This window comes from Ictidomys tridecemlineatus, chromosome X, assembly GCF_052094955.1.
Source record: "Ictidomys tridecemlineatus isolate mIctTri1 chromosome X, mIctTri1.hap1, whole genome shotgun sequence".
Taxonomy (NCBI): Eukaryota; Metazoa; Chordata; class Mammalia; order Rodentia; family Sciuridae; genus Ictidomys; species Ictidomys tridecemlineatus.
In genome coordinates this window covers 849,392-877,330 of record NC_135493.1, presented here as the reverse complement: position 1 = coordinate 877,330, position 27,939 = coordinate 849,392, and the positions used below count along the sequence as shown (strand labels likewise).

Below are 27,939 nucleotides of genomic sequence, written 5' to 3'. Positions count from 1 at the left end.
TACATCCCTGGTATATCTATATGTCCAAATCTCCTCTTCTTACAAGATTGCCAATGAGATTAGATTAGGGCCCACTCTAATAATTTAATTTCAACTTAATAATCTTTAAAGATATTATCTCCAAATTCAGTCATATGTGAAGTACCAAGGTTAGGATTTAACAAATGAGGCTCAACTCAAAGCTAAAGGGCTAAAACTTGGAGACAAGGGGTATAGCATTAGATGACAGAAGTCACATACTGGAAGGAGAGTATAACCCACTATATAAAATTTCAAGGTTCTCAGATAATGTCCATGTCCATTTTGTTCAGGATTTTTAGTCACATTTAGTGGAATAGATACAGTGACATGTGCTTATTCCATCTTAACCAGAACTGAAATTTCAAAAGGCATATATTTTTAATTTTAATGGATGCAACTACATTTGTTTCAAAAAGACTGTACCAGTGATCCACTAGAATACCTGTTTACCCATACAACCACTAGTAATAATGGTCTTGTAGTTTTGCCAGTCTGATAGTTATAAAGTACTATTTCTTTGGCATTCTATCTTGCCTTTCCCTAATGATAGAGAGATTTAAATTTTATCATGCTTTTGACCATTTAATTTGTGTGTATATATAAACAGTACACATATGTATATATGCGACAGGCTGAGTTGTGTCCTTTCCAATTCAGATGTTTAGTCCTAAACCCAGTACCTCAGAATGTGACTGTATTTGGAAATAGGTCTTTAAATAGGCAGTTAGATAAAATAAGATCATTAGAATGAGCCTTAATCACCTTATATGAAGAGATTAGGATACACACAGGTAGAGGGGGAAGATCACATGAGGATACAGAGAGAAGATGCTACAAGGAAAGGAGAGAGGCTAAAGAAGAAACCAAACCTGCCAACACTTTGATCTCAGACTTTCAACCTCCAGAAGTGTAAGACAATACATCTCTGTAATAATTATTATAGCAGTCCTAGAATATGAATATAATGATATAGTATATGAAAGTATTGTTATGGAGAAAATGTGTCTTTAAATTAGTGACCTAGGTATGGAAAGGTTGTTGGAAAGGTATTAATTTAGTTTTTTTTTTAAAGAGAGAGTGAGAGAGGAGAGGGAGAGAGAGAGAGAGAGAGAGAGAGAGAGAGAGAGAGAGAGAGAGAGAGAGAGAGAGGACAGAGAGAGAGAGAATTTTAACATTTATTTATTTTTTCTTAGTTCTCGGCGGACACAACATCTTTGTTGGTATGTGGTGCTGAGGATCGATCCCGGGCCGCATGCATGCCAGGCGAGCGCGCTACCGCTTGAGCCACATCCCCAGCCCCAAAAGGTATTAATTTAGAAGGAGATAAAATAAAACTAAATGGGAGAGGGCAGTCAAGTAAACATTGAAAGGAAAACTGGTGACTAGGTTTTTGAAATATGTGTTATATGATTACAATTTTTAAATGTGTCTCTCACATGGCATTTAAATGCATTCATTATCTGGACATCAATTTGGTGGCATCATCAATTTCCCTTTATCCCACTGGACTGAAGTGATGTTTTACTCACTGTGCATGACATTGGAGGCTTGGAATTCTGGATCCTGGAGCTGTACTCCTACTGCATTGGGGAGAAAGCGCTGCATATTCTCTGTGAGGTACCAGCTTTGGTTCTCATCAAATACAGAAAACAGGATGACATTTCTTTTATCTGACATCATCTGTTAATTGCATGTATTAAAAGGGAGAAAGAAATGCTGCTGATACTGTAAGGCAGGCACTAGAAATCTATGATGGAAGCAATGACATATATATATATAAATTTGGTTCAATTATGTTTCCTGTTAGGGTCACTGTTATGGCATGTACCAGGACCTGGGAATGGGGATGGGTGTTACAAGCAGTGAATATATGTTTAGGCAAGAGGGTGACTGGATCCACTAGATTTAGTTTTTCTGGCTTTAAGGCCATATGCTGGCTGATTTTTTTGGGGGGGGGTATAGTCTGTAGTTTTATTCTCTCCATGTTCTGATTAGAGGATTTAACTCTTTAAACATGCATTTAGCAACTACTTTCCACAAGGCTACCAATCTATAAAAAAGTAAAAATAGAAAAACAGAATAAGATAAGGTGAACTACAAGAACAACAAACAACACTAATATCTAAGTTTTCTATTTAAACAAATCAATTTTTCAGAACAACTTATATAATGAACCAAATTTATAAATTAGTCCACTTGCTAATTGAGTCTTGTTATAGTTTGGATCTGGAATGTCCCCCAAAGGCTCATGTGCTGAAGGTTTAGTCTCCAATACAGCAGTGTTCTGAGGTAGAGCTTTTGGGAAGTGACTGAATTATGAGGGCTCTGACCCCATCAATGCATTAATCCATTTGATGGATTAATAATTTCAATGGATTACAGGAGATAATGGAAGTGGCAGTAGATAGGATCTACTTGTAAGAAGTAGGTCTGGAGGCATGACCTAGAAAAGTATATCTTGTCCCTGGGTGGTCTCTTTCTTGTGCACATTCTCTCTCTCTCTCTCTCTCTCTCTCTCTCTCTCTCTCTCTCTCTCTCTCTCTCTCTCTCTCTCTCTTTCTTTCTTGACTTCCATGAATTGAGCAGCTTTGCTCTGCTACAATCTACCCACTGTGACATTTTGCCTCATCATTGCCTACAGCAATGGGGCCAAGTGACTTATGGACTTAAATCTTTGAAATAATTAACCAAAATAAAATTTTTCCTTCCTTTAAGTTGATTTTTTCAGGTGTTTTGTCACAGCAACAAAATTTTCACTTCATTCTAAGTGAAACCCAGTTTATTTCTTTTATTTTACTATAAAACAGACTACTGTATTTTCTGCAGGATACAGGAGGACATACATTGAGAGAATAAGAAATATCTGGAAGTTCATATGCATCTTCCATTTTTAAGTTTTAAACCCAGAACTTGGAAAGGATAACACTCACCTGGTTTCCTCTTTGATCTACAGATTCTTTGTAGCAGATGAGAAGAGGGCCAATGAGCCCAGAAGCTAGATCTCTCTCCAGATTAATGAAACTAGAGTAATATCGGGTCAGGCATCGAGGATCTGATTTAGTTGGCCCATCTTCTACAGTTATTGTCCATTTATACTTGAATATTTCTCCTGGCAGTATTGGCAAATCCTTCAAATGTTTTACACCTACCCACAACCAAATCCAGAAATAACTCAATTAGAATATAACAAGCCACATATTAGTAATGTTAAGTTGAATAGTTTGGCTTAAAACTGGTTCCATACATATTTTAAGTTTGTCTAAAGATTTTCTTTAAATAGTAACCATGTTGCTATTGCAAAGGTTCTACAAATCTGTATGTATGTAAGAAATTTCTCAGTAAATGGAAACCAAAATGGCCCCTGGTATAAGATTTACTAAATTTTTTATCAATAAAAATGGGTCCAGCAGACTTTTGTTTAAAAAATATATATGAAGAAGAAAAATATTCTAAGGGCCAAAGGAAAATAAAAGACATTAAAGAGAGTGGCATTCCAGAACTGATTATCCAGTTGATTGTGGTAGGGAATAAGGAAGAATTTATTTGATTTTTAATAGTAAAACCATTGGAATTATAGACAAGAGAATAATCAGAGTTCAGAAATAAGCATATGTATAAAAAGTAACTTATTTAAAAAACACAAATGTTGTTTTTGGATTTAAAATTTTTAGAATAAATATTTAAACAAAGCAAGCAAATATATAATTGTGAAGTCAAAAAACAAAGAATTAGCACTATAAGCAATGTTTAGAGATTTTGAGATGAAACACCAAAAATCTAAAACAAAAATGATTAAAAATGAATGCCTCAGCTATGAGTGGTGGTGCATGTCTGTAATCCCATGGGCTTGGGAGGCTGAGGAAGGAGGATTGTGGGTTCAAAGCCAGCCTCAGCAATGGTGAGGAACTATGCAACTCAGTGAGACCCTGTCTCTAAATAAAATATAAAAAGTGTTGGAGATGTGGCTCAGTGGTTGAGTGCCCCTGAGTTCAATCCCTAGTACTCCCCTCAAAAAAAATGAAAGCCTCTAGGAAAGGAACTTACAGCCCTTCAATAGCTTAGACCTTAAGCAACTATGATTTTGATAAAATAAATCATTAAAATTAAAATTTAGAAAGAATATTTATAGTATAAATTTCATTAAAAGGAAAATATTTTACTCAAACTGCTAAAAATGAGTAATTGTAATTGAAATATAAAATTACCAGACTATCAACAAGCATATCAAAACTAACATAATATGACCAGGTTAAAATCTCCAATTGATAGATGGTGATTGGGTAAACTAATAAAAACCATATGTATGCTTTTTATGTGGACAAGACCTAACATGAAATAAACAAACATATGGGAAAATAATATCATGGAAAAGATAAACTAATTATGCATATGTGGCAATACTAAAATTAGAAAAAAAATAATTCAAGTTAAGGATCATAAAAGATAACCAAGGGGATTTTATTGATAAAAGGTGTAATCCATGACAAAGATATGTCATGAATCTTTTTTTTTAATTTTTTAAAGTTGTTGATGGACCTTTATTTTATTCATTTATTTATATGTGGTGCTGAGAATCTAACCCAGTGCCTCACACATGCTAGGCAAGACCTCTACCACTGAGTCCCAACCCCAGCCCTATGTCATGAATCTTTAAGCAACAAATAATGAAATTAAAAGTAGAAATATTAAAATATTAGATATCAAAAGTGTGGAATGAAGCAAAAAACTAAACTCAGAGAAAAAACATGACCTTCATATCAGAACAATCAGCTTTAAGATTTTAGGGCACTTAAGAGTTGCAGCCTAAAGTTACACCAAATCAATTCTAGGAAGCCTTAGGGGTGTTTTACATAAGCTATCAAAGAGTCACTTCAAGTACTTTTGCTATTACCTTTTGGCAATCTCCCTGAGTATAAAGGACTGACATCAGTGATTCCATGAGGGTAGATGTTATATGGCCGGCTTGCTTGATTCTTAAATATAATCTGAAAAGTAAAATGAGATATAAGATACCCTAAGACAAGTAAGGTCAACAAGAAAACTGTGGCCTATCTCCAGAAAACCAAAAGCTGCCTTTATCCATATTATAAGAATTTGAGCCTAGATAAAATTCAAAAACATTTTTTTTCATGAAATTGTTTACACAGCAACTTATGTTTCTCGTTGAAGGTCCCTTTCCATTTCTTTTATCTTTTCTTTTCTCTCCCCCCCCCCCATCCATTGCTGAGGCTGGCTTTGAACTTGCGATCCTCCTGTCTCAGCCTCCACAACCCTGGGATTACAGGCATGCGCCACCACCCTGGTGCCTTTTCATTTCTTTAAAAATGATTCCAATTGTTTCAATAAATATTTCCTGCACCTTCTTATGCTAATTGCATGAGGATACTGCTTCCTCTCATTTTCCATTGTTCGGAGAAGGAGACAGTGATTCAGATGATAAAATGTTCGTTGAATGAGCAAACCTGACTAGAAGGACAGTTGATTATAGCATCAAGCAGGAGTGGCAAGTGGTATCATCTGATTTAAAAGAGCTTTAAAAGAGAGGAAGGAAGCAGAGATGAAGACTCATGGAGACATTAATTATTCCTCTACATCTGCAGATGTGTGATAATGAAGGTTAAAAAATCTACTTTTGGGGCTGGGGCTGTATGTAGCTCAGTAGTAGAGCGCTTGCCTAGCATGTATGAGGCACTGGGTTTGATTCTCAGCACCATGTCAAAATAAATAAAATAAAGGTCCATTGATTTTTTTTTAAAAAAAATATGTTTTTAAAAAATCTACTTTCACTTGCACCCGTCTTAAAAGCCCATTCATTTGGTAAAACACATATTTCTTTTTTCCCCACATTTTTTTGGTGAATTATATTTATACATACTGATGGGGTTTGTTGTTAAAACCACCTATTTCTTATCATATTAACACTCTTATTTATTCCTTTCAAATATTAAAATTTTCTTTCCCTTTCTTGTAAGAACACAAGCTAAGATTTCCAGTATAATAGATGTGTTACCTTTCTTGTCCTGATCTTAAATAGGAGGATTTCTGCATTTTACCAAGAATGATACTTAGTGGGTTTTTTTGTTGTTGTTGTTGTTGTTTATATCTTTACCAGGACAATAATTTCCTTATAATACCAATTTGTTGTTAAATTTATGAATAGTTGCTGAATTTTGACAAATGATTTTTCTGCAGCTATTGAAATTATCAAATGGTCTTTTCCCTTTTTATGCTTTTATGTGTTAATATGGTGGATTACACATTTGATTTTCTTAGATTAAGCTAACTTATTACTCCTGGGATAATTCTGTCACAATGTATTATCTTTTATATACATTACTGTGTTGGGTTTAGATTTTCATTTAGGATTTTTTTAACCTGTGTTTATAATGCTACTGATCTGTAATTTTAATTTTAACTTTCCTTTCTCCTATTGTCTTGGTCAGGTTTACAACCAATATTTGTTGAACTAGAAAAATAAGCTGTCAGTCTCTATGTAAGCTTTGAAACATGGCTCCCAAATTCATTGACATTCTTCCCATCAAGAGATGGACCATATTTTCTTTTCTTTCATGATAGATGGGTGGGCTTTGACTAATCTCAACTAATAGATCATGTCATGAAGTGCTATGTTACTTCTGATGATGGTCATAAAAGGCGATAACCCTTATGACTTGCTTACTAGAACACACACAGTTGGAACCCTGAGCCTACATGAAAGAAGTCTCACTATGGTGTGAAGAAAGCCACTATAGTGTGAGAAAGCCAAGCCAAATATTTTGAGTCTTATCCATGTTGCAGAATGTGAGTCATCTCTTTTACTAAAAGGCAAAATATTTATATAATTTGAAAAGAAATCAGATTATAGCTCATTTCTTTTAATTGCTGAATAATATTTCAATTTTATGGACATAACACATTTTGTTTATCCATTCACCAACTGGTGAACATTTCTGTTTGGGTACTGAGGTTTGAATCCAGAGGTATTTTACCACTGAACTGCATCCCCAGCCCTTTTTTTTTTTTTTTTTTTGAGACAGGGTCTTGCTAAGTTGCAGAGGGTTTAACAAAGTTGCTGAGGCTGCCTTGAACTTGCTGTCTTCCTGCCTCAGCCTCCCAAATGGCTGGGATTATAGGGTACACCACTGAACCCAGCCAATTGGTGAATATTTAAATGATTTTCACTGTGCAACTGTTATGAAGAGTTCTGCTATAGACATTTGCATACACATCTTTGAATCGACCTATATTTTCATTTCTCTTGGTTATATTTCTAGGTGTAGAATTAGTAGGTCACATGGTCATTTCATCTTGAACTTTCATTATTCATTAATGGATTCATTATTTTATATTCCCACCAGAAATTTATGAGTGTTGCAATTTATCCATGTCCTCACCAACCCATGTCTGTCTTCTTGTTCATGGTCATCCTAGTAGATATGAAGTGGCATCTTATTGTGGTTTAGATTTGCAATTCCCTGGTATTCAGCATCTTTGCATGTGCTCACTGATTACCTTGTATATTATCTTTGGAGAAATGTCTATAAAAATCCTTTGCTCATTTTTTTGTTGGGTCATGTATTTTTATTGTTTATTTGTAAGAGTTCTTTATATATTTTGGGTATTAGATCAGATATATGATTTGAAAATATTTTCTCCTATTCAATGGGTTATTGTTTCACTTTTTTGTTGGTATCCTTCAAGGTACACACATTTTAAATAGTGATTAAGTTATTTATAAAGGCTTTTTTTTCCTTTGGTTGCTTCTGTTTTTGATGTCATATCTAAGAAACCATTATCTAACACAAGGTCAAAAATTTATTCTTTTTTTCAGTGGGGGAGGTACCAGGGATTGACCGAAGGGGTACTTGACCCCTGAGCCCCAGCCCCAGCCCTATTTTGTGTTTTATTTAGATACAGAGTCTCACTGAGTTGGTTAGCACCTCACTTCTTTTGTTGAGGCTGGCTTTGAACTCAGGATCCTCCTGTCTTGGCCTCCCGAGCCTCTGGGATTATAGGCATGCACAACCACACCCAGCTCATAACTACAAATTTCTTGTAATGAAAATAAACCACTACTTATTTAAACCATGTTCATGATTATTATTTGCGATGTAAGCATTGTTTCTTTATTTATTTTTTTGATACTGGGGATTGAACCCAGAGGCACTTAACCACTGAGCCACGTCCCCAGCCCTTTTTATTTGTGTGTGTGTGTGTGTGTGTGTGTGTGTGTGTGTGTGTATAGTAGGTGGACACAATACGTTTATTTTATTTATTTTATGTGGTGCTGAGTAACTAACCCAGCACCTCACATGTGTTAGGTTAAGTGCTCTACCACTGAGCCATAACCCAGCCCTCATTTTTTATTTTGAGACTTAGTCTCACTAAGTTGATCAGGGCCTTGCTAAATTGGTGAGGCTTTGAACTTGATATCCTCCTGCCTCAGCCTCCAGAGCCATTGGGATTACAGGTTTGAGCCACTGTGCCTTGTAAGCATTCTTAATACCCTAGATCAGAGGTCATCAACCATTTTATAGGAAAGGCTAGATAGCAAACATTTACATTATCTCTCTGTCTTCCTCCACTGTTCCTCTTCTTCCTCTCTTTGTAATCCTTTAAAAACATAAATTACCTTCTAAGCTAGTAGGCTCTGCAAAAATAAGGCCATAAGCTAAATTGGTGTAGGCTGCTGACTCGTAATGTATATAATCAGGAAAATAGTTCAGGAAGGATATGTATCAAAATCTAATCCAGGAGTAGTTTAAAGGAGTGGTGAGTTTAATGGGTGACATTAAATTTTATTCTACATACTTATATAATTATATTTAAAATATATCCATATTTATTATTATCATAAACAATAATAAATATTGATATATTTAAAATATAATTATATATTATTATTTATTATATTATTTATTATTTTTAAATCATGTCCATTGGAGGCAAGGCTGAATTATGAATGTTGTATAAATTCAAAATCTCCCATACTTTTTCTTCTTACTTAATCCCAAATATTATCCTTAACTTACCAATAGTGTGTCTCCAACTTCCCCATAAAGTAAAGGTCCCAAGATTCCTGATTCATACTGAATAGTTTCACGAGTCTTAAACGTTTTATCTGTGTATGCCACAAATCGGACTTTTTTGTACTTCCTACCAATCCGCTGAGGACCATTATTCAAATATTGACTTTTATAACTTCTGTATGAGAGATAAAAATATGAGGGGTTGGGATAGAAATTTTTAGATAGGAAAAATCCAACTCTTAAACATCTGATGTTATTTAATGGGAGTGAGAAAAATATAAGCATCTCTACTACTTAGCTATGTGTACTACTTAACTACTTAATAGTGTCCAAATATGTTAATACCTACTATTATTTGGATCTGAAGTCTCCCCCAACGGCTCACATGTTAAGAGATTAGACAGGAGCCTGCAGCACTATTGAGAAATGGTGAAACCTTTAGAAGGTATGGCCTAGTGAAAGGAACTTAGGTCACTGGAGCTGTACCCTTGAAGGGATATTGTGACTCCTGGCCCCTTCTACTCTTTGTTTCCTGGCTTTCATGAGGTGAACAGGCCTTCTACACTAGGCACTCCTACCATGATATACTGTGCCACCATAGGCCAAAAATGATGTGGCCAAGCAACCAATCATGAACTGAAATCTCTGAAACCAAGCCAAAATAAACCTTTTTTCTTTTAACTTAGGTGTTCTGTCATAGCAACCAGAAAGCTAACACTAACCCTTGCCATTTGATTCTATACCTGTACTAACTCTTAAACATAGCTTAAGGATTTCTTGGTTTGAATAACTGAGAAACAAATTTTGAGTAGGAAAGAGTCAAAATGAGTTTACGTGTCATTGGAGGTGAGGACTGATGGGGCATAGTCCCAGTCCTCCTCCTCAGCAGCAATATAATGTATCCAAGTTTTAGGATGCTTCTTGGCAACGGAGCGAATTTGGATCAAGGAAGAAGAATTGGCATCATCAAACCTGAACACATCCATTTCAGAATCAAGATACTCATCATATTCTTCTTCTTCTTTGTTATTTTTCATCCGTAGTTCAGGTTCCTCTGGGCAGCTATCTACTTTGATGTAAGCTTCCATGCCATCTGGAATCAAACAAACCAAATAAAGTCAGACTCCTACAGGATTCTCTTGCCTTAAATAAAAAAGAAAGTACTTTAAATTTCCTTGTTCTATATTTTTAGTATTTGAAAGCCTAGGGCAGTCCAACTCCACATCCCCATATCAACTAATGATTTCTATATTGTTATGGTTTAGATGTGAGGTGTTGCCCAAAAGTTCATGTGTGAACTTTTGTGTGAACAATGCAAAAATGTTCAGAAGAGAAATGATTATGACAGGTGTCATCTAATAAAGGATTAGCCCACGGAAATATATTAACAGGATGGTGACTGTAGGCAGGTGGGGTGTGGCTGGAGGAGGTGGGTCACTGGTGATGTGCTTTGGGGTTTATATTTTGTCTCTGGTTAGCAGAACTTTCTCTTTGTCCCTCTGCTTCCTGCTGTCATGTCCTGAGTGCCTTTCTTTTGCTATGTCCCTCTGCCAGGGTATTCTGCCTCACCTCACGTGCAGAGCAATGGAGTTAGCAGAGTATGGACTGAACCTCTGAAACCATGAGTCAAAATAAACGTTTCCTCCTCTAAGTTGTTCTTGCAGATCTTTGGTCACAGTACTGAAAAAAGCTAACTAAAACATATTTACTCCAGTGACTTACCATACAAACTATTGATTTAATAACAGCTTACCAGGAAAAATATAAAGTCCCTGAAGTCTCCATTTTTTTAAAAAAATTTCCTAGGCTCAAAACCAGTTCCAAAAGAGAAATATTTACATATGTTATCAGACAAAATTAACAACTTTTTAAAAAGGGGCAATACATAGATGGAGGAGTGTCAGGCAAAAGGAAAATGGCCAAAGCAAAGATCAGAGGAAGAAACCAGGAAATATCAGATAATCCATTTTGTTGGTGATTTTTTTACTCCCTAATGTCTTGTCAAAATTCCATGAATTTGTAACTGCCAGGAAAAAGAAGTTTCTATTCTTAATTACTATAGAGGACTATAAACATGTTAACTCATAGAAAGTAAGGGGAAAGGGTGGATACACAGCCAAGATCAAATATCTTTCCTACAGTAATCAAGGAATCTGGAGAGAGGTTAGCATAAGAGTGATATGGCCAAAGGATTGCCTCCTCAACATTTTTCTCCAAAGCCCTCTGTATGGTTTGAATATTTGTACCCTCCAGAACTCATGTTGGCATTAAGTGCTATGGTGATGGTATTGGGAGTTAGAACTTTTAAGAAGTGTTTAGGCTCCACTATGTGAGGAGCCACAATGAGTTCCACACTTTCCAATCCTGATGCACCATGGGGATCTGAAAGACCACTGTAGTCTGGCACAGTAGTGCAATGAGTCAGGACTCAGTCTCCCCTACCCTCTGATAGCAAGGCCAATCTTCTGAGTAGGCACCCCCCTGGGGTTGAGCTACACTCACCTATTGTTTTGTAATCCTACCCTTTTGCCCTGTTTGGGATAGAATGTTCCATGGAAACTTCCTTTGTGTGTCCCCTTCTGTTGCTCTTCCTGCCTTTGGGTGTGACCTTCCTACATGTCAGCCAATCTGCTGACAGCAGACATCATAAAGCTACATTGAATCCCCTAAAACCTGACCCCTTGCCTCATTTGAATGGCTTCTCCTCAATAAAAGGGTTCAACACATGCATTCTCTCTCTCTCTCTCTCTCTCTCTCTCTCTCTCTCTCTTTCCATGGACCCTCTAAGGTCAGAGGAGCCATCACAGGACCCAAAGAAAAAGGTATTTCTCTGTCTCTGTGTGGTTATTTTGTGCAGCCCAGTTCACTGGAGTAACCCTGAGTATTTTAGTCGTGAGAAATGCAACACCACCCTGATGAATAGACTAATGCTGTTAATGTGGGAATGGGGTTTCTTCCCCCTCTCTATATACATAGGAAAAAATATATAGAAGTATATATATGAATATGTACATATATATATATTCCTAATGAATTACCCAGTTTTGATATTGTCTTACAGAAGCTCAACAAGGACAGCCTTCCATGGCCACAGTAGAGTAGAAAAAGAAGCTGAGCAAGTTAGCAAGGTCCTAAAACAACTCATTGAGACCCTGTCTCTAAATAAAATATAAAAAGGGACTGAGGATGTGGCTCAGTGTTAGGCACCCCTGGGTTCAATCCCTGGTACCAAAAAAAAAAAAAAAACCCAAAATACATTCCCATCAAGTAGTCCTTGAAAACCTCATGTGGTGCCTCATTTGCCTAGATTTCCCACAAAACATCTCTTCACCTACAACCTATAGTCTCTCTTTCCATAGTATTGAAGGCTAGTTAATGATATCAGGCCAGGAAACCAAAGAAATATTGTCCCACTCATTTTCCCCAATTCACCCATCCCTAATTATCCCTTCTTCCTCTATAACAGACATTCAACTAAAAATATACTACTAATACTCAAACCATCTTATTCTCAAGGTAAAATACTGACTTGGATACTAGCAACTAGTGGATTTTAGTTGAGGTCTAACATAATCCAAACTCTATAATGGCACTTTCTGTAACATACTATATTCCTATACACTGCCCAGTAAATCCCATTAAAAGTAGAACTGGATATTCACAATATTCATTTTTAAGTTCCAAGATATTACCATGTTGGTGGGAAGAGATATGACAAAATAACAGAAATTGTCCAAGGTCCATCAAGACTGTCTGAGCAGTAAGGAAAGTTACTGAAGATATCTCTAAGGAGGCCTGGCGATGGTTCCTCACAAGAAATGTGTGACCTTCAAGGAATATTGAGTGCACTTCAGGGGTGGTACCCATTCCGATAACATGCCAAAAGACTGATTTCCTGTGGCATCCAATCAGACCTGTTAAACAAGAATAAGACAACTATTGCTTAGAAGTAAATAACTGGAAAATACTTTTGTTAATTGACAAACACTTGTCTGGTTCTGTTCAGACTGATCCTTCTTTTGTAATCCATTTCTGACCTCTCCCAGAACTTATATAACCATCTCAAAATTCCCACCTGGATAGCTCATAAAACCTACATTTTTTCAAAACCAAATTTGCTCTTTTTAAAAAATATTTTTAGTTGTTTATGTACCTTTATTTTATTTATTTATTTATATGTGGTGCTGAGGTTTCAACCCAGTGTCTCACACATGCTAGGCAAGTGCTCTACCACTGAGCCACAACCCCAGCCCCCAAATTTGCAATTTTCAATACCTCATTCTCTTTCAACTTCCTTATCTCAGTGAATGGCACCATCCAGCAATTATACAAGTGAGAGATTTCCTTGTCACCATTGTCACCTCTCATATCCTTTATAACACCAACCATGGCAATATAGTAAATAATAGTTATTCCTTATCTTATTCTAAAGCTCACTTCAAGTGGCACTTCATGAAAAAAATATAGTCTAGGTCAGTTTCCTTAGTTATATACTTATATATACAATTATGTAATTTTCTTTCAGAGTAATTGTTGATTTGTAATTTTGCATTTTTATATTGATTCCTTCATTATTATCCATCTCTTAATCTATAAGGTATGTGAGAGCATGAGCTTGAATGTTTCAAAAATAATTTCCTTCTTAACTCTAAAAGAATGAATATTCATTATAGAATTACTGAAAAACATAGAAAATAATTAAGGAAAATAAACCTGAGAGGGGTGATACACACACATACACTCCTCCTAGCAACTGAGGAGGCTGAGACAGGAGGAGACAAGTTCAAAGCCAGCCTCAACAACTAAGCGAGGCCCTAAGCAACTCAGCAAGATCCTGTCTTTAAATAAAAAATAAAAAGGGCTGGGGATGTGGCTCAGTGGTTAAGCACCCCTGGGTTCAGTCTCCAGTACCAACAAAACAAAACAAAAACTCAGAGGCCAGATTTCAGTGGGCTTTCTATTGTGATGCACAGTTGTCTGAGAATTGGAGAAGAGAGCTCTAATGCTGAATTCAAAGAACTCTGAGGATTATTGAGCAGGCATGCACATACCTGGAAGAGACCTGTTTACGTAGCCATTGACTGTGTGCATTCTAGGCAAGGGCCCAGCAGATGGAGAATCCATAGCCTGTGTCAAGGGGCCCTTTGTTTCTGAGTGCCAGCTCTTCCCTGATGAGAGAGAAGGTTAAAAAAAAAGTCACCTAACCTTTCTTTCATGAGTGATTCTCCTTCTGTTCTTTCCTGCCTCCTTCCTTTCACAAAAAGATACTCACAACTTAAAAATGTTTGTCACAAAATGGGAGTTCATAATCCACTTGAATCAAATGTATGAAATATCATATGTCAAGAGCTTTGTAATGTTTTGAACAACTAACAATTAAAAAAAGTTTGTCACAAAAATAGACATGGAAGGGCTGGGGTTGTGGCTCAGCAGTAGAGCACTCACCTAGCATGTGTGAGGCCCTGGGTTTGATCCTCAGCACCATATAGAAATAAATAAATAAAATAAAGAAATTGTGTCCAACTACAACTAAAAATAAATATTAAAAAAATAGACATGGGTGACTTATCCCTTCAAAATCAATGAGAGAAAACATTAGCAAACTGATTGTCTCCCCTTATATTTGTCCATAACAATAGGTTGGAAAGAATAATGATAAATAATAACTAGAGAAAGGGAGAATATTGGTTAGTTTGAGCCATGATTTAGTTAAAGGGAAGTAGATGAAAAGGGCTGTCAGTCCTTGTCTCTGTTATAATTGCTTCATTTCAGTTTATAATGAAACTCTACACACCTGAAAGCTTCTCAACCTCCTCTCTAAAATTAGAGCTAAAGTACTAGACATTTCTTAGACTGCTGTAGTAATAATGGAGGGTCAAGAACTCAAAAGGCAGGGAGACTAGTCAAGAGAAAAATGATGGAGGCGTCAATTAAGAGCATAGTAGTTTACCAGGTGTGTTGGTGCACACCTATAATCCCTACAACTTGGAAAAGAGGATAAAGAGTTTAAAGCTACCTTCAGCAACTAGCCCCAGCAACAAAAAAGGCTAAAGTTTAATCCTCATAACAACTGTTTGAGAAAATATTTCATTTTTAGATTTGAGGAAACAGATGCAGAGGTTAATTTGTCAAAAGTCACATACTTAATGATGAAGATTAAACAATGTATTTAGGAAGTACAATCAAAAGTCTTTGCTTATGGATTTAAGGAGAGGAACAAGGAAAACCTGTGACCTAGTTCCTCTATCTTCCTACCTCATAGCTGATGCTAGCACCATGCTCTTGAATTGTTAAAACTATGAGCTAAATAATCCTCTTTTATTTTTAAAATATCTTACCTCTGGTATTTTGTTATAATAACCCAAAATGGACTAAGACAAATAGCATCATCAAGTTCATGCATCTCACCATTCTATTTCGAGGATCTATCCTGAATAGTAATATTGTTTGTCTTTCTATAATCACCTACTCTGAACAGAAGCAGCCCACATTCTCAAATACCAAATTAAGGCAATAATTTGACTTCTTTCAGATCGGAGCTCACTAACCTTCATCAAATACAGCAAAAAGCAGTACAAATTGGTGCAACATCTGTGTTCTTTCTTTGGCCAAACTCCCTGGGGGAAATAGAGTGGGGGGAATATGAATGAATTTATCTTCTATATAAAATCCCATCATAGAAAAAATCACCACTAGGAGGAGACATTTTTTTATCAACTGCTTGAGAATAAGAACAAATGTAGTCCTTTGTTGTTAGCTTTACTATAACACTGTTTCTTTGATATAAAGTTTCCTATTCCACAGTTTATAAAACCATCTGTGATAAAGGGTTATTTATTTAAATTTCAAATTTTTTTTGACTATTACTTTTATAAAATACATTAAAATGAATTACTAGAAAAATGGAATTTAAAAGACATACAAAAACACAAGCCAAATATCTCTCTCTCTCTCTCTCTCTCTCTCTCTATATATATATATATATATATATACATATATATATATACACACACATACATACACACACATACAACAGAAAACAAAAACATTACAAAATGGATGGAAAATATGTAACGTTTATACTTTGCAATTTTAAGTGATACTACTTCATACCCACTAGGATGCCTATTTTTTAATTAAAGACAAATATTGACAAGGATGTGCAGAAATTTCAACCCTCATGTAAAATAGTGCTACTGCTGTGGAAAACAGTTTGGTGGTTTAATCAATTATTGTTGTCATTTTAAACCAATAAATTGTGGAGTTATTCAACAATAGAGAACTAGAACATAAGAAAGTTCAAATGAAGCTAATTGTACCATAAAAACAGGATTAAAACTAAATTATACAAAGTTTAATTACCTAATTTACTTTATGCTATTAAGGTATAAATTAAAAACACATGAATAAAATTAAGATTATTTTAGGATAGTTACAAAAATAAACAAACATCTACATTACTCAAATTTTATATACTTTTGACTTATAAAAGCTAAGCATTTGAACCACTCACTGATGTGTTTACCTCCATAAAGTTTTCCAGGAAAAGAAAAGAATATTTTTTCAGAGAAAAGAACACAAATGCTGTTATTAAATGATCCTGTCCTGGGCTGGAGTTGTGGTTCAGAGGCAGAGCGCTCGCCTATCATGCATGAGACCCTGGGTTCCATCTTCAGCATCAAATAATAATAAAAGTAAATATATTGTGTCTATGTACAACTAGAAAAAAAACCTGTTCTTATTTATGTCCTTATTTCATTTCTGTCCTACCCTTTCACCTACTTACCTTCTCTACATACCAGCAGAGCTCCAATGAGGCCTGAATTCAGGTCTTTTACCAGATCCACATGAGAAAGATATGAGTAGGTGAGACATGGTGGATCAGAGGCCATTGGACCATTCTCTTTCAAGACCTGCCATACATAGGTATGCCTCTCACCAGGAAAGACTTTATCATCTTCTTTCTCCCTTTGGCTAGTCTGATCATCATATTCAGCTCCTAAAGAAAGAAGGTAGAAAACTGTCCTTTCTATGCCCATTGTCCACTCAGAGGAATATATCAAGCTCATTGGAACAAATGGATTCTACATAAGAAATAAACTTTAAGGATTTTTAATGTTTTTGCCATAAAGAAATTATAAATGTTTGAGGAGACAGATGTGTTTAGTGTCATTTAAACATAACACAAAGTGTACATGTTTGGAAGTATTGTCACTCCCCATTAATATGAACAATCTTTATGTTATAATGTACTAGTTAAAAATAAATTTAATTTAATAAACAATGTATAAAAACACCCAAATGTACTCTCCAAAAGATATGCTATTATCATCTGTTAATAAAAATCTTAAAAATTAAAAAAAGAAGGAAGTGGGCTGGGGTTGTGGCTCAATGGTAGAGTGCTCGCCTAGCATGCCTGAAGCACTGGGTTCAATCCTTAGCACCACATAAAATAAAATCAAAAAATTAAGAAAAAAAAGAATAATTGACTGTATGAAAAAAAGAAGGAAGCAATTTAATTTGAAAAACTAATAAGCAGCAGCTATAAATAGGGGAAAGCCTTATGTATTCCAGAGGAGCTTGAGACCACTAACCCTAACATAAGTGGTAAAAATCAGGTTCTTATTCACATCTCCAGATTCTGTTAATTAATAATATTGCCTCCATTCTTGCATCATTTTGATCAATTCAAGTCAATTCATCAACAAACATGCATTGGATATATACTTTGTTAACACTCTTTGATAGGCAGGCATGGTTAAGATAAAGAGATTTAAAAATTTTTAACTTGATTCTTCCCTATAGGGCCAACACTATGTTTGTTGGGGAATGTAGAAGTACAATTATAATACAATGTAGAAATATTCACTCAATGATCTGCTTTGTATTTGTATAGGTTTGCAAGTCTGTCATTTTTACCTCCCAAGTCAACTCTGGTAAGCCATATTACTATTTAACCCATTTGCCCAGACCTCACCAGGTTAGGGTACACAAGAATTGTGTCTATGCTTAGCCCTTGCTGCAAAATTGAAGGAACCATGACCTCTCTAAAATTTCCCTGCAGGGCTGGGGATGTGGCTCAAGTGGTAGCGCGCTCGCCTGTCATGCGTGTGGCCCGGGTTCGATCCTCAGCACCACATACCAACAAAGATGTTGTGTCCGCTGAAAACTAAAAAATAAATATTAAAAAGTTCTCTCTCTCTCTCTCTCTCTCTCTCTCTCTCTCTCTCTCTCTTTAAAAAATTTAAAAAAAAAATAAAATTTCCCTGTATTATTCTGAAAACTCTCAAGTGGATAAAGCTCATAGAATTAGCCTAATCATCTCCAGCAGAAACTTGGGTGACCTTTTCTCTATACTGTCTATCCTCTCTTGTTACTTTACCCCAACCCACATTTGGTGTGGATTCATGAAAGAAATCCAGAATATTAAGGCAATCTCATTTCAGAATAACTTAGTCAACATGTAAGCATAGTTAGGCTGTATAATATAGAGTATGTATGCCAATAATGTATTAATGACTTACTTGAATCTTCTTGACTTACATATGCTAACAACTATATGAACAGTGTCATCGTCAACTTTGGCACCTTCTTCACTCATTTTCTACATTGTGAAGGTTAAGGAAATGCTAGCTAGAGTAAAGGGTATGACCAAACAGGTTGTTTATTTTAATGAGCTCACCTTGTGCTTCTGCTAGGTGGTGAAGGAGAGCCTGGGAAGTCAGAGCAAAAGGAGAAAGAAGGAAATTTCCTCCCTAGGAAGTTTTCTGGGCATGAGAAGGCAGATGAGATAGAATTTTTTATGATTCTTGTCCTGGCTCCACAAGGGAGAATAGGAAATCTAAATCAATTTGGGGGCTTACACTAAAATAGTAATGTTCCTGACTTCATGAAATTTTCTTCCACTAGGTCTCCAAATAAATCCCTTGACAAAGCCACAATGAAGATTTGGGTCACACAGCATGATGAAACATGTTCAAACATGAGTCACCACATCAGGAGCAGCAGCTTCAATATATGTTAAATGACATTGTTTTGAGAGTGTACAGATGAGTGCTGTCCAATAGAAATATAACGTGAGCACATGTGTAATTCTAAATTTTCTCATAGACATGTTAAGAAAAGTAAAAGAAAATAGGTGAAATTATTTTAATTATGTATTTTACTTAACCTAATATATCCAAATATTATAATTTCAATATGTAGTCATAGACAATGAGTGGGATATTTTACAGTCTTCTTTTGTACTATGCATTTTAAATCCAGTGTGTATTTATAGTATGCCTCAATTGTGACTCACCACATTTCAAGTGCTTGATAGCCACAGTGGCTTAACTTGGACCAATAACTATGACCAGGAAGGAACAGGTTTTAAGAAAATGGCAGGTTTTGTTTAAAGTGCATTTAGAGGAAGTGATTTTAAGGAGTGAGGAATATGTGTAATTTTGGAAGAAAAAGTAACTGGTGTGTGCAGGATTAAAAATATGGTCATTTTTTTTCTTCCTGTTACTTGCCCATTCTGTCCTCCAGGTCATAGAGACCTATATTTGTAGATACCTGACATATTTTTGCTTCCATTTTCCATACCACTTGACATCAGAAAGTACAAGGAAAAAGTTTTCCTTCCCACTCTTGGATCACTATCTCTAAGAACAAGGCAAGACAAGAGCTTTTAGTGGTTTGCCATTATGTGACAAAAGCCTGCCTGTGAATGACACCATAAAGAAGAGCTGAGATCGCAAGAGAAAAACAATCATTGCAGTGTAGTGTAGTGGTTCACAGTACAACTTCTGGAGTTAGATGTGTCTAGGTCTGGATCCTGGTTTCACTACTCACTAACTATATGACCTTAAACTCAAGTACATTTTAGTCATTATTGTTATTGTTGTTGTCATATTTTTCAGTAAGTTTGCTTTCAAGAGAATGAATTCATTTCCAGGTGTCCCACTGTTATGGTTTAGATATGTTTTGTTCTCCAAATGTTCTTATGCTAGAAGTTTAGTTCTCAATGTAATGGTACTAAAAAGTGGTGGAATCTTTAAGAGGAAGCATGCGTTAGTCAGGTTTCCATTACTGTAATGAAATACCTCAGATAATTAACTTAAAAAGAGGAAAGAAATAGCTCATAGTTTCAGTCCATGGTTGCTTTGCCCATTGCTTTTGGGCTTGTGGCAAAGCAGTACATCATAGTGGTAATGCGTGGTAGAAGAAGCCTTTCACCTCATGTCTGACAAGCAGAGAAAGCGAAAGACAGGGAGCAAGGTCTTGATATACCTTCAAGAGCACACCCCAATGACATAACTTCTTCCCACTAGGCATCACCTCTTAAAGTTCAACCACCTCCCAATAGTGCCACAGGCTATGAACTAAGCCTTTCACACATGGGACTCTGGGGGACATTGCAGACCCAAATTATAGCATGAGGTCTACTACAAGGTAATCATGTCGTGGCAGCACCACCTTGGGAAGACATTAATACCAATGTTGAGACTATGGGTTAGGACACATGGTATTGTTAAAAATATATAAGTTCAGCTTTCTTACTTCACTCTGTTGCTTCCTGTTTCCCCATGTGGCATCTTTCTCTCCCAACATGTGATGCTATCTGCCATGAAGTCCTCACCAAAAGCTAATCCTGGCATCATGCTCTTGAACCCTCAGAACTATGAGCTTTTAAGAAACCTCTTTTCTTCATAAACTGTCAGGTATTATTTTGTGGGGTGGGGAGGGTACCAGGGATTGAATTCAGGGGCATTCGACCACTGAGCCACATCCCCAGCCCTATTTTGAATTTATTTACAGACACGGTCTCACTGAGTTGCTTAGCACCTCACTAAGTTGCTGAAGCTGGCTTTGTACTCACAATCATCCTATCTCAGCCTCCCTAGAACTAGGATTACATGCATATGCCACCGTGCCTGGTACTGACATTTTTTTAAAGTAGGTATTTCATTTTTTTCAAAGTTAAGGGGAAACTCCAAGTCAGTCCCCCCCCCATTTCTTTCTCTTTTTAGCACCAAACTGATTTCTCCAGACATAAAATATATGTGCAATGAGAGAGGCTTTAAGAATAGACAAGCAGGACAAAGACAATTTAAATAAGCAAGATCTATTCTTGGTCAGCAGATGCTCTGAAGGGGCTAATACCTGGATAGTCTCAGGTATTTTGTTGTAACAATCCAAAAGGAACTAAGGCAGTCACCCTCATAAACAAGTACATCTCACCTTTCTATCCCTAGCATGACAGGACAATAGAAAGGCATTTTACTTACCCTCAGAAGCTTTCCAGTAAGATACACCAACAGCATGAAGACTGACAGGATGAGTAGCCATGTTGTTAAGTGTAATAACCACTGTGTCATAAACCTCAGCCTGGATGGTCGGACCCAGCAGACCTGCAAGAATGAGATGTCCCTCAAAGGTCACTTGAAAGATAGCACTCCAGTTGTTATGAAAGTGAGGATCAATGTCACAGTGGAGAGGCAAGCTCCTGTGATTATTAAGAACAAGTAGTTATGCCAAAACCACCCCAGCCTCATGGTTGTTCTGAGGAAATATTTCTGGCAATTCATTAAGTGCATTCATCAGTTCAACTAATATTTGAGTTCTTACTATATTCTAGGAACTGTCCTATGTACTGGATTTCACATTATAGAAACATTAAGCATGTAAAGAAATAACAAGAAAATTTGAAGTTATTATGATTTCTATAAAGGATGACAATGTGTGCTAGAAAATAATGAAGCAGGAGGTAGGAGATACTTTAAATATAGTGGTCAAGAAGATCCTCTGAGGACATGGCATCTGCAAAGAGATCTGACTAATAAAAAAGAAGCAATAGTTTCAAAGACCTAGTGGAAAATCATTAAAAACAGATAAAATGCAAATCTCCTGAGATAGGAATAAGCTTGGTGAAACAAGGTGAATAAGTAATAGAAAATGTGGTTATAGAGATAGGGAACATAACATGTAGGACCTTATAGGCCATAAGAGCAGGATAAATCTTGATTTTATGGAAGTAAAAGAGGACAACTTAGAACTTGTTTTGGAGTAACAGTCAATAGGACTTGTGGATGGACTGGATGTTGGAGACAGAATAAAAGAGAAAGAGAGGGGTAAAAAATTATTCATATGATCTGTGGCTTGTACTCTGGGTCATTTGTTAATCCATGACACAGAAAAGCAAGAGAAAAATTAAGAGTTCTATTTTGTGGGGCCTGGACTATAGTTCCATTGGAAGAGTGCTTGCCTCATATGCACAAGGCCCTGGGTTCAATCCACAGCCACACACACACACACACACACACACACACACACACACACACACACACAGAGTTCTGCTTTGTGGATATTATAACATGCCTATAAATGGGGCTGGGGCTGTAGCTCAGTGGTAAAGCTCTTGTCTAGCATGTGTGAGGCACTAGGTTTGATTCTCAGCACCACATAAAATAAATAAAATAAAGATATTGTGTCCATCTACACCTAAAAAATATTTTTTAAAAAAATATGCCTATAAATGGCTTATTGAATTAATAGGATTCAATGAAAACATAAAATAGCTTTGTTTTTAATTGCAGTATATGGAATTTTCCTCTTACACTTTGATCCTAAATCTTTTCCAGTAACTTTCAGGTGTTAGCAAACAGCAACGTTTTTAGTATTATAAAACCAGTCCAGTCTAAATATAAAATTTTGATGTCCTCTGCAATTAAAAGTTCCCTTTTTCCTCCAGCTAAATTCTGAACCCTCTAAGGTAGAAGCAAATGGAAAGAGGGTGGGAATGCAAAAAGAGTCTTGATGATAGGGACTTGCTTTGAAATAACAGTGGCAGCATTGCATTAGTATCCCTTGGTTGTAGCACGTGCCAAAATTCTGCCTCTTTTGTGGGAATATATCTGAGTCCTTTGAGACCCCCTCCCCAACCCTCAATATGGTGACATCATACTGTATCTCTCTCCATGGGGTATACACTTTTTAGCTGGTCACTTGCGTGTTTCCCCTTAGTTTATGTTTCTGGCAGTACAACCCACATGGGCCTTTTCTCTTGGGGTCACCTAGGCTAGGTAGGGTCTTCTTAAGACAGGTCTCATCCTGTGAACTTTCTGGCCTCATACTTAACAATAATAGTGCAGTCACATTCTACTATATCCCACCCTCCCTGCTATGCCATCAGGGGAAATTACTCCTAGTCTCTGACCTTGAATGTTTTTTTTTAAATATTTTTTTAGTTATACATGGACACAATATCTTTATCTTATTTATTTTTATGTGATGCTGAGGATTGAACCAAGTGCCTTACATGTGCAAGGCAAGTGCTCTACCACTGAGCCCCAGCCCCAGCCCTAAAGTTTTTAGAGACAGAAATCAGGCACTAGTCAGTATGTCAAGTTCCAGAAGTGCTATGTCTAGTCTTCTAAGTTGTTCTCCTGAAGTCTTCATTGTTATAGCTTGACATGAGGGAGATTTATTCCCCTCACATGGTAAGGGATATCCCCAAAATGCTCTCCAAAAAATCTTTAAATATAAACTTCCTAGCCTTCTTTTATATAGGCTTATAAGTGAGTCATGGTCCAAGGGTTACATAACTAGTTTTGAACCACTATATGAACAAGTCCTGAATAGGTGGGCTAATACCTTTTTTCAAAATATAGGAATATTTGTCACCTATAATTCTCCCAATAATTCTTTTTTTTGAGAGAATTTTTTTAATATTTATTGTTTAGTTATTGGCGGACACAACATCTTTGTTTGTATGTGGTGCTGAGGATTGAACCTGGGCCACACACATGCCAGGTGAGTGCGCTACCGCTTGAGCCACATCCCCAGCCCTCTTCCAATAATTCTAAGACAGAGACATGGAGTATAGCTCAGCAGCAGAGTACATGTCTAACATGTGCAAGGCCCTGGGTTTGATACCCAGTGCCAGCAAAAAAAAAAAAAAGTTATGACAGGAAATGTCTCATCTGAACATCTTGTTGCATGTTTATTCAATATCTAACTGAAAGTATGCAGTTAGTGTTCACGTGAGAGGTGTAAGTGGAAGATAGAAATTTGGGAATTATTAGCATATAGATAATATTTTAAAGTCATAAAGCTGGATAAGATCACCTACGGATTGATGATAGAAAGAAAAGAAATCCAGAATAATGCTGCAGAAGCACTGCAACATTTATGGAAGACACAAGTGTCAGCCCTAAGTATGGCAGTAAGGAAAACTGAACAAAAGAACATTCTTTTTGACAGCTGCCATATTTAACTGCACTCCCAAGATTGGAGAATCCTTGCTAGGAAATAAGATAACCAGTGTCATAATTAGCATTCAATATTCTTTTTTTATTACCCATCCAAGGTGGCCTGGGCTTGGCAATGTTGAAAAGGTGATCCGTGAACTCTACAAACACAGTCTTTTTATACATGACCGAGGTGTTGAACGGAAAAGATCTTTGTGTTCTAGGAGGAAATCTGTATGGAGAAAGGAAAAGTCATTCAAAATTCAGTTGCAACTAATGCTCCCATCCCATTCTCATCTACTGTTAACAAATGTTCAGTTACTAAATTAGAAGTTGTACATGAATCCCTGAAAGCCACCAAATCAAACACTGTTTCTGCAAGTCAACTTATATATTAGGTACAAAATGATAGATCATAAAATCAAGACCCATACAGTACATCAGCCAAAAATTTTTCTGCCAAAGCAATAACTATTGAATCTTTCAATTTCACCTCTAAAACAGACTATAACTTTAACCTAAGTATCTTACATGAAAATTTGATCAATATGTACTTAAAATTATACTTTCTTCCTTAGGGGTACCAAGAATATCACAGAGACAATTAACTTTCAATGAAGACTATATACATTGAGACCTTCTGGTACCAAGTATTATAATTCACAGACAATTATACATTAATGCTCATTTTTGTGTCTAGTTTAATACTCCCAATTATCTATTTATTCATGGATCAGTTACTAAATTAGAAATTATTATTAAAATTAATTATATAAATGTTCCTAAAGTGTTATTTTTTTCATAAGTCATCAAAATTCTTTTAGGTTCCCAAGTTTTCCTCTTTCCCTACCTGACAAGTTAGGCTGTTATGTCCTGAGCCCCCGATTTAGATTGAATAATCAAAATAACCAATGTGAATCCTAGTGAAGATGGGATACTGGACCCAAGCAAATTGATAGAAATTATGAAGTAGCTGAATGTGAATATTTAAACTCACTGGTTTTCATATGCTGGTAACTTTTTCACACCATGGAATAGTTCTGTAGCTTTCTATGTGCCATAAAGAGCCTCTCTTCAAGATTTATGCTTTCAACATCTAACTTTTATTTTCCATTAGATTTTACCAGTTGATATCATTTCAATAAGACACGGGAATTCAATTAATTCTCATGAGGAAGAAAACTTTCATGTATAGATCCTGGTCTTCAAACTTCAATCAATCAAAAAAAGTTAAGCACTTGCCCCAAACAGATGTATACTGACTTACATATTGTAAGGATGGCCTTAGGCCTTAGCCTAAGCAACTCCATTCTAAAACTCCATTTTAAAATAAACCTGCAGTCTCACCAGGCCAGCCTATGGAGCCCTCTGATATGCCATCAGGCATAGCCTGATAAAAGCAAGTCAGTTTCCACAATCCTGGTAAGAGTCAGGGTGAAGTCACATGTCATTTGTCATAACCCTGATAAGAGTTAAAAATGTGATATCAGGGCGGAAAACACCAGACCATATGTCCTGACTCCAAGATGTAAGATGTTACTAGCAAACCTGGTAACAGCTGATGGGGACCCAAAGGGTGAACAGAAGCTCCCAAAATTTAGTATAAATAATGGAACAAATGAACAGACATTCAGCCAGCTGACACTGATGCACACAAGCCTGAGAGCTTAATGAGGACCTGGACTGATATCCCAACTCTTCTCATCATCGGCCTAATCCTCTGCATCATCCTCACCACTCTCAAAGTCTTCAGCAGACTTTACTCTAGTGAAAAAGGCGACCTCTCCTTACTTCTCCTTCTCTTCAGCCAGCCATCAGCTCCAGGAGAAGCTTCTATGGGTTCCTGACTGGTCACTGCAGTCTGAGTGAGTGTGTATCTGCTGGACTTGAGACCTAGATTTTAGACTTTAAATCTAGCACTTAAGCTCAGCATGCAGAGGGAATGTCTAATAAGTCTGTCATGATGAGGTGTGTTTGCAAACTTAGAATTGTTTGCTTTGAATTGATTATGTCTATTGCAATGCCCAGCACTAAGGACTGTCATTCCTTGATTAAGAACCTATAGAGTGAAATTGTATTGAGTGATTTGGAGTGAATAAAGCATTGAAAAGGGCATAACTCGTGGACATTCTTTCTCTCTCCCCTCAACTGCAGTGTTGCACCTTTGCCCATTGTGACACATATTAACCACATACTATGTACCTCCTCTGTGCTATCACAAAACACACATCAGAAATGAATATGGAAAATGAAAGCTTTTAAAAGACATAATTAAATGTGGAAAAAGTGTTGTTTGAGTCTCCTATGTTATTGATTCTCAGGAGTTTTTGAAAAGTGAGAGATGTGAGAAATGGACTATAACACAAATAAAAGATGAATGGGGGACACAGAAAAAGGAGCCCCCAAATATCAGCCAGTGAGACACTTTCACTGTTGTAAATGACCACAATAAGTATGAAATGGGAGAAATAAGGGACAGCTTCTGATTGTATTTATAAGCCTGGAGTGAGAGTCCATCATGCCTGAGATTACCAGGATGTGAAATGAATAAAAGTAAGTCTAGGTATTGATCACTCATTTGTTTCTTTCTCAACCCTGTGGTGAAATAACCAAAGTCTCATTGTTTCTTTCTGGAGCATCCACACCTGTTAATTTTTTTCTTTTTAGTTTTTATTGCAATAAAATATGATAATGTGAAAACATATAGGCCACATTTTGATTAACCATTTATCTGGCAAAAGACATGAAGAGCTATTGTGAATAATGTTGGTATGGACAGCAATACATATATAACATGTAGTATATCTCTCCTTTTTGTTCTGTTTCTTTGGAGAATCCTTAATAATACAATGGATGTACAAATATCTCAAGTCCCTGCTTTCAATTCTTTTGAATATATACCTAAAAGTGTAATTGCTGGATCAAATGGTAACTCTAGTTTTTAGTTTTGGAGGAATTGCAATACTCTTTTCCATATAAACTGTAGAATTTAATATTCCCAACAGTACATAAGGATTTTAAATTTTCTGTATTTTTGCAAACACTTGTAATTGTTTGTATTTTTAGAGTAGCCATCATGGTGGGTAAGGTGGTATTTCTTTGTAGTTTTATTCATATTTCCTTAATAATTAGTGATTTATGTCCTTTCATGTGCTTATTAGTCATGTGTATATTTTCTTTGGAGGAATCTCTATTCAATTCGTTTGTGCCCCACAATTTCGGGATGCTGGGGATTAAAATTAGGGGTTCACAAATGTTAGGCAAGTGGTCTACCACTGAGTTCTATTGCCAGGCCATATTTCCCCTTTCAAATCAGGTCATTTGCTTTCTTGTTATTGGGTTTTAAGAGTTCTATACATTGGTTAGAACTGGGCTGGGGTTGTGGCTCAGTGGCAGAGCACTTGCCTAGCATGTGTGAGGCACTGGGTTCAATCCTCAGCCCCACATTAAAAAATAAATAAATAAATAAAAACAAAGGTCCATTGACAACTAAAAAATATATATTTTTTAAAAAAGAGTTCTATATATTTTCTGGATAGTAATCCCTTATTTAAATCTAACATAGGATTTACAAATAGTTTATGTCATTCTGCAGGTTGCTTTCTGACTCTGTTGTGTCCTTTTATGAACAAACTTATTTAATTTTCATGAAGTCC

General features: G+C 36.2%; 1 protein-coding gene and 1 long non-coding RNA gene across 7 annotated transcripts in view; one reads left to right on the top strand and one right to left on the bottom strand.

Annotated features, from left to right (window-relative positions):
• F8 (coagulation factor VIII) overlaps positions 1–27,939 on the bottom strand; it is a 109,373-nt gene that overhangs the window by 70,652 nt on the left and 10,782 nt on the right. For 3 of the 4 annotated variants that reach the window (XR_013431608.1, XR_013431609.1, XM_005342005.5), the window contains exons 2-12: positions 24,394–24,515; positions 21,323–21,445; positions 16,837–17,049; positions 15,599–15,667; positions 14,102–14,218; positions 12,743–12,964; positions 9,885–10,143; positions 9,054–9,225; positions 4,913–5,006; positions 2,952–3,166; positions 1,551–1,701 (exon numbers count right to left, since the gene is read on the bottom strand). Coding sequence is in view for 2 of the 4 variants with exons in the window: in XM_005342005.5 (XP_005342062.3) it covers positions 1,551–1,701; positions 2,952–3,166; positions 4,913–5,006; positions 9,054–9,225; positions 9,885–10,143; positions 12,743–12,964; positions 14,102–14,218; positions 15,599–15,667; positions 16,837–17,049; positions 21,323–21,445; positions 24,394–24,515 (1,757 nt within the window). In the remaining 2 variants the exon portion in view is untranslated. The remainder of the gene's footprint in view (positions 1–1,550; positions 1,702–2,951; positions 3,167–4,912; positions 5,007–9,053; positions 9,226–9,884; positions 10,144–12,742; positions 12,965–14,101; positions 14,219–15,598; positions 15,668–16,836; positions 17,050–21,322; positions 21,446–24,393; positions 24,516–27,939) is intronic. The other variant, XM_078034025.1, reaches the window with a different exon arrangement.
• LOC144371654 (uncharacterized) lies at positions 812–26,945 on the top strand. Of its 3 annotated transcripts, XR_013431613.1 has the most exons (6): positions 812–930; positions 1,215–1,326; positions 17,947–17,986; positions 18,960–20,755; positions 23,777–23,846; positions 25,401–26,943. It is a non-coding gene; the product is annotated as an uncharacterized LOC144371654 (long non-coding RNA). The 3 variants fall into 3 exon arrangements; XR_013431612.1 differs by having other exon boundaries at positions 18,960–23,846; positions 25,401–26,945; XR_013431611.1 differs by lacking the exon at positions 25,401–26,943 and having other exon boundaries at positions 18,960–25,070.